Below are 3852 nucleotides of genomic sequence, written 5' to 3' on the forward strand. Positions count from 1 at the left end.
CAAAGCGCCAGATTCTACTGTACATCTAGTTCAGACAAGAGGCTACATTTGGGCAACTTCTGTCTGAATTTTAAACACAAAATAATGAAACATAACCTTTTTATATCATACATATTTTTCTGTTAAATAATTGTCTCAAATGGCTGAAATTAAACGTGACGCTGCAAAAAAAAAGGTTAAACGTAAGCTGTGTTAAGTGTGCTAGCACGTGTGTGTTCCAGTAGATGGCGGCATTGAGCAGCAGTTTAACAGCTCATCGTGAGAGGGACGCGCGAGGGAAGCCAAAGTTACAACAGTCGTGACGCGCACAGTTTGCAGCACCTGCGGTTATCAATGATTGTAATAAATACACAGTTTAATAATATAACCCGGTTTCAAATTAAATGTAACACTGGACGGAAATAAAGCATTAAAACAAGAGCATTTACTTACTTGCTTATGGTCGCGAGACATGAATTTGGAAAGAGTTACTTTGTAAAAGGCTCCACAGTTGTGTGGGGAGAAAAACTTTCAATGCCACAATAAGACCTGGGGTTGAATTAACATTTCTGAAGCTACAGGGCGCGACGCGTCCTGGAGCTGTCCGCTGACGGTGGTGCTGAAACAAGCGGCCCTGCTTTTTACGCAGCATTTTATTCGATTTTAAACCTTGTCTTGTCTATCTTTGAGGACCAAAGAGAGATCCTCAAAGGCACTTGAAGTGCTTAAACGAGAGCGTGTGTGTGCCTGGGCAGCGCTTTCATTTGGGACTCTGAGGTAATTAGCATAAAAGATGTTCTGGAGAGCTGCGGGACTGTGCGTCATTGAGACAGAGCCAGAGCGGGAGGGGGAGGGGAACACCGGGGGAATTAACAAACTGCAGAGTGAATTCCGTCCAGGGCCGACAAAAGCAGTCCTGCACGAGTCAAACGATGACTGGGCACAGACCAGAGCGTTACAGGTAGCGCAGGATCGCGGCACAGCGGAGCACAGCGCGGAACACGGACACAGAGCGCAGCGCGGATGGACACAGAGCGCAGCGCGGATGGAGCCTGCTCCACACTGAGCTGAGCGCTGCCCGGGACCAGTGCGTCACCTGGATGTGGAGACATGAGACAGGAGAGCGCAGGGGCAGAGGGGACACCGCCAGTCCCAGTCACGAGAGTGGGCTCGCGCCAGCAATGACTCACAGAGCGCGCGGAAAAGAGACGAGGTAAAGCAGTGGAACTTTTCACAAGAGACTGAAGTAATGAGCCACGCGCGCTCTTTCCTGTGAACTATCAACAGTTTGAGCCTCGAGGAGCGCTTCCAGACAGAAGAGACGCGATGGAGCCGGAGGGCAACACCGAGACAGCGGCCACGAACCTGGCCCAGACCGCCGCCTCCAAACTGTCCCAGATGAGTGAGAGAACTAAACAGCTGGGCACGGTCATGCAGGACCCGGAGCGGCAGAAGCGCGTCATCCTGGTGATCGTGTGCATAGCGCTGCTTTTGGACAATATGCTGTTTATGGTGATAGTGCCCATTGTCCCGGATTACCTGGAGCAGCTGCAGAAACAAGCGGCGCACGCAGTGGTGCGCACGAACTTCACAAACGGCACCGCGCCCAAAGTGACCAAAGAGAACTTTGACGTGCAGATCGGAGTTCTGTTCGCGTCCAAAGCCGTGGTGCAGCTGCTCGTGAACCCGCTGAGCGGCACTTTCATAGACCGGGTGGGCTATGACATCCCGCTTTTCATCGGTCTCAACATCATGTTCCTCTCCACAGTCATCTTTGCCTTCGCGGAAAACTATACTACTCTGTTCCTCGCGCGCAGCATGCAGGGCGTGGGGTCCGCTTTCGCGGACACCTCGGGCATCGCGCTCATCGCTGACAGGTACACGGAGGAGGCGGAGCGCAGCAAGGCGCTGGGGATAGCGCTGGCCTTCATCTCCTTTGGGAGCCTCATTGCACCCCCTTTTGGCGGGTTCCTCTATGAGTTTGCGGGGAAGCACGTGCCCTTCATAGTCCTCGCGGCCATGTGCCTGGGGGACGGTATCATGTGCCTGACGGTGCTCAAGCCCTTCTCCAACCGGGAGCGCGAGAACATGCCCGTGGGTACACCCATCTACAAACTCATGGTTGACCCGTACATCGCGGTGGTCGCGGGCGCGCTCATCATATGCAACATCCCGCTGGCCTTTCTGGAGCCCACCATCGCCAACTGGATGGAGGAGACCATGCACTCGGAGCAGTGGCAGGTGGGCTTGACGTGGTTCCCCGCGTTCTTCCCGCACGTGCTGGGCGTGTTCTTGACTGTTAAACTCGCGGCAAAGTACCCGCACCTGCAGTGGTTCTATGGGGCTATTGGAATGGTGTTCATTGGGGCGAGCTCGTGCACAATCCCCGCGTGTAAAACCTTTGGACAGCTCATGATCCCGTTGTGCGGAATCTGCTTTGGCATCGCCTTCGTGGACACGGCCCTGCTGCCCACTCTGGCCTTCCTGGTGGATGTGAGGCACGTGTCCGTGTACGGCAGCGTGTACGCCATCGCAGACATCTCTTACTGTGTGGCATATGCCATGGGGCCCATAGTGGCGGGAAAGATAGTGCATGACTTGGGCTTCATTCAGTTGAACTTAGGAATGGGCCTGGCCAACGTGCTTTACGCACCAGCGCTGCTGCTGCTCAAAAACGTGTCCAAAATGAAGCCGTCCTACTCTGAGAGGAACATGCTGTTGGAGGACGGCACCACGGGACTGTACGACACGATCAAGATGGAACACCGCGAGAAGAAGAAGAAGGGCCTGTGCACCACGATAGACGAGAACGGCGTCGAGACGTTCGCACAGCGCTCCTTCTCAGAGGAGGAGTCCTCAGGCGGAGAGTATGCGTAAATACGCACTGTTCCTCTATCCAAGTGGCAATGTAAACGTGTGTGCATCCCGTCCACCCACTCATCATTAGGATTGTGTAATAACATCCATTATTTAGTGCGTCACGGGAGCGCCTCCTCTGGGTATTGTCACATAAAGTTAATTGCGAGATCGATGTCCATTTATTAACACTGTATTTATCACTGTGGATATGATATTCAGGGACTGTCTTAACTAAAGAGCGATTGTCATGTCAAGGCCTCGTGTTCGCTGTTTTCTTTTTGCTGCTAACTCAATATGCAATACTGTGTGTGACCGACGTGACTGAAGTACTGTTTCTTTTGAACGATGTTCTGTGGAATGCATAGCCTCTGTATATGAGCTCCCTGTACATTCATGTATATCATGTATATAATTAAATGAACAAAGTGGACACAACGCTCTTATGATCCGTCATTTGTACAGTTAACATCTATGTTTTAAACTTTACACACAACTAAATGAATTCCTCTAATATTAATATGAGAAATACAAAAATGCCATGAACCATAACTGATATATTGTACGAGGATTATTTCATATTTCCTGTCACCACACCAGATTTCACTCAAGAACGAGCCTTTTACGCAAACAGTATAATTTGGTCCCTAACAGGCCACACACAAACCCAGTTATTATGTGTCACTCCTCATCTTCCCGGAGCAAATTTGCAAATAGAGCGATTCAATCAGACAGCGAGAGGAGAACACGCGGCATAAATAGAAGCCTAAATAATCTCCACGGGAAAATGATGGAAATTCAAAAAAATGTCTAGTCCAGTCCCGTGCGCTCTCCAAAATCTCCAAAACCGTTCCGATACGGATCACGTGTGGCACTGATGAAAATAAAGTGTCACGCGCGTGTCAGGTGCCAAATAAAGTTGCGGACGAATAGCAGGACTTCTGGGAGGAGGAGCCTGCGCGCCTGGAGAGCGAGGTACTACCAGCATCTCCACTCAGCAGACCGGGGACTGCACGC

General features: G+C 51.2%; 1 protein-coding gene across 1 annotated transcript; it reads left to right on the forward strand.

The window, feature by feature from the left end:
* Window positions 1–1305: 1305 nt before the first annotated feature.
* slc18a3a (solute carrier family 18 member 3a) lies at window positions 1306–2856 on the forward strand. Its single transcript, XM_020923694.1, has one exon. It carries the CDS (start codon window positions 1306–1308, stop codon window positions 2854–2856), a length of 1551 nt encoding a protein of 516 aa, XP_020779353.1.
* Window positions 2857–3852: the final 996 nt, after the last annotated feature.

The sequence above is a fragment of the Boleophthalmus pectinirostris genome, unplaced genomic scaffold, assembly GCF_026225935.1.
Source record: "Boleophthalmus pectinirostris isolate CB_2022bp ecotype Guang Dong unplaced genomic scaffold, ASM2622593v1 HiC_scaffold_5, whole genome shotgun sequence".
NCBI classification, from domain to species: domain Eukaryota; kingdom Metazoa; phylum Chordata; class Actinopteri; order Gobiiformes; family Gobiidae; genus Boleophthalmus; species Boleophthalmus pectinirostris.

Excerpts from the sequence above, each read along its gene's own strand:
- slc18a3a (XM_020923694.1), top strand. The coding sequence starts at position 1,306 with ATGGAGCCGGAGGGCAACACCGAGACAGCGGCCACGAACCTGGCCCAG.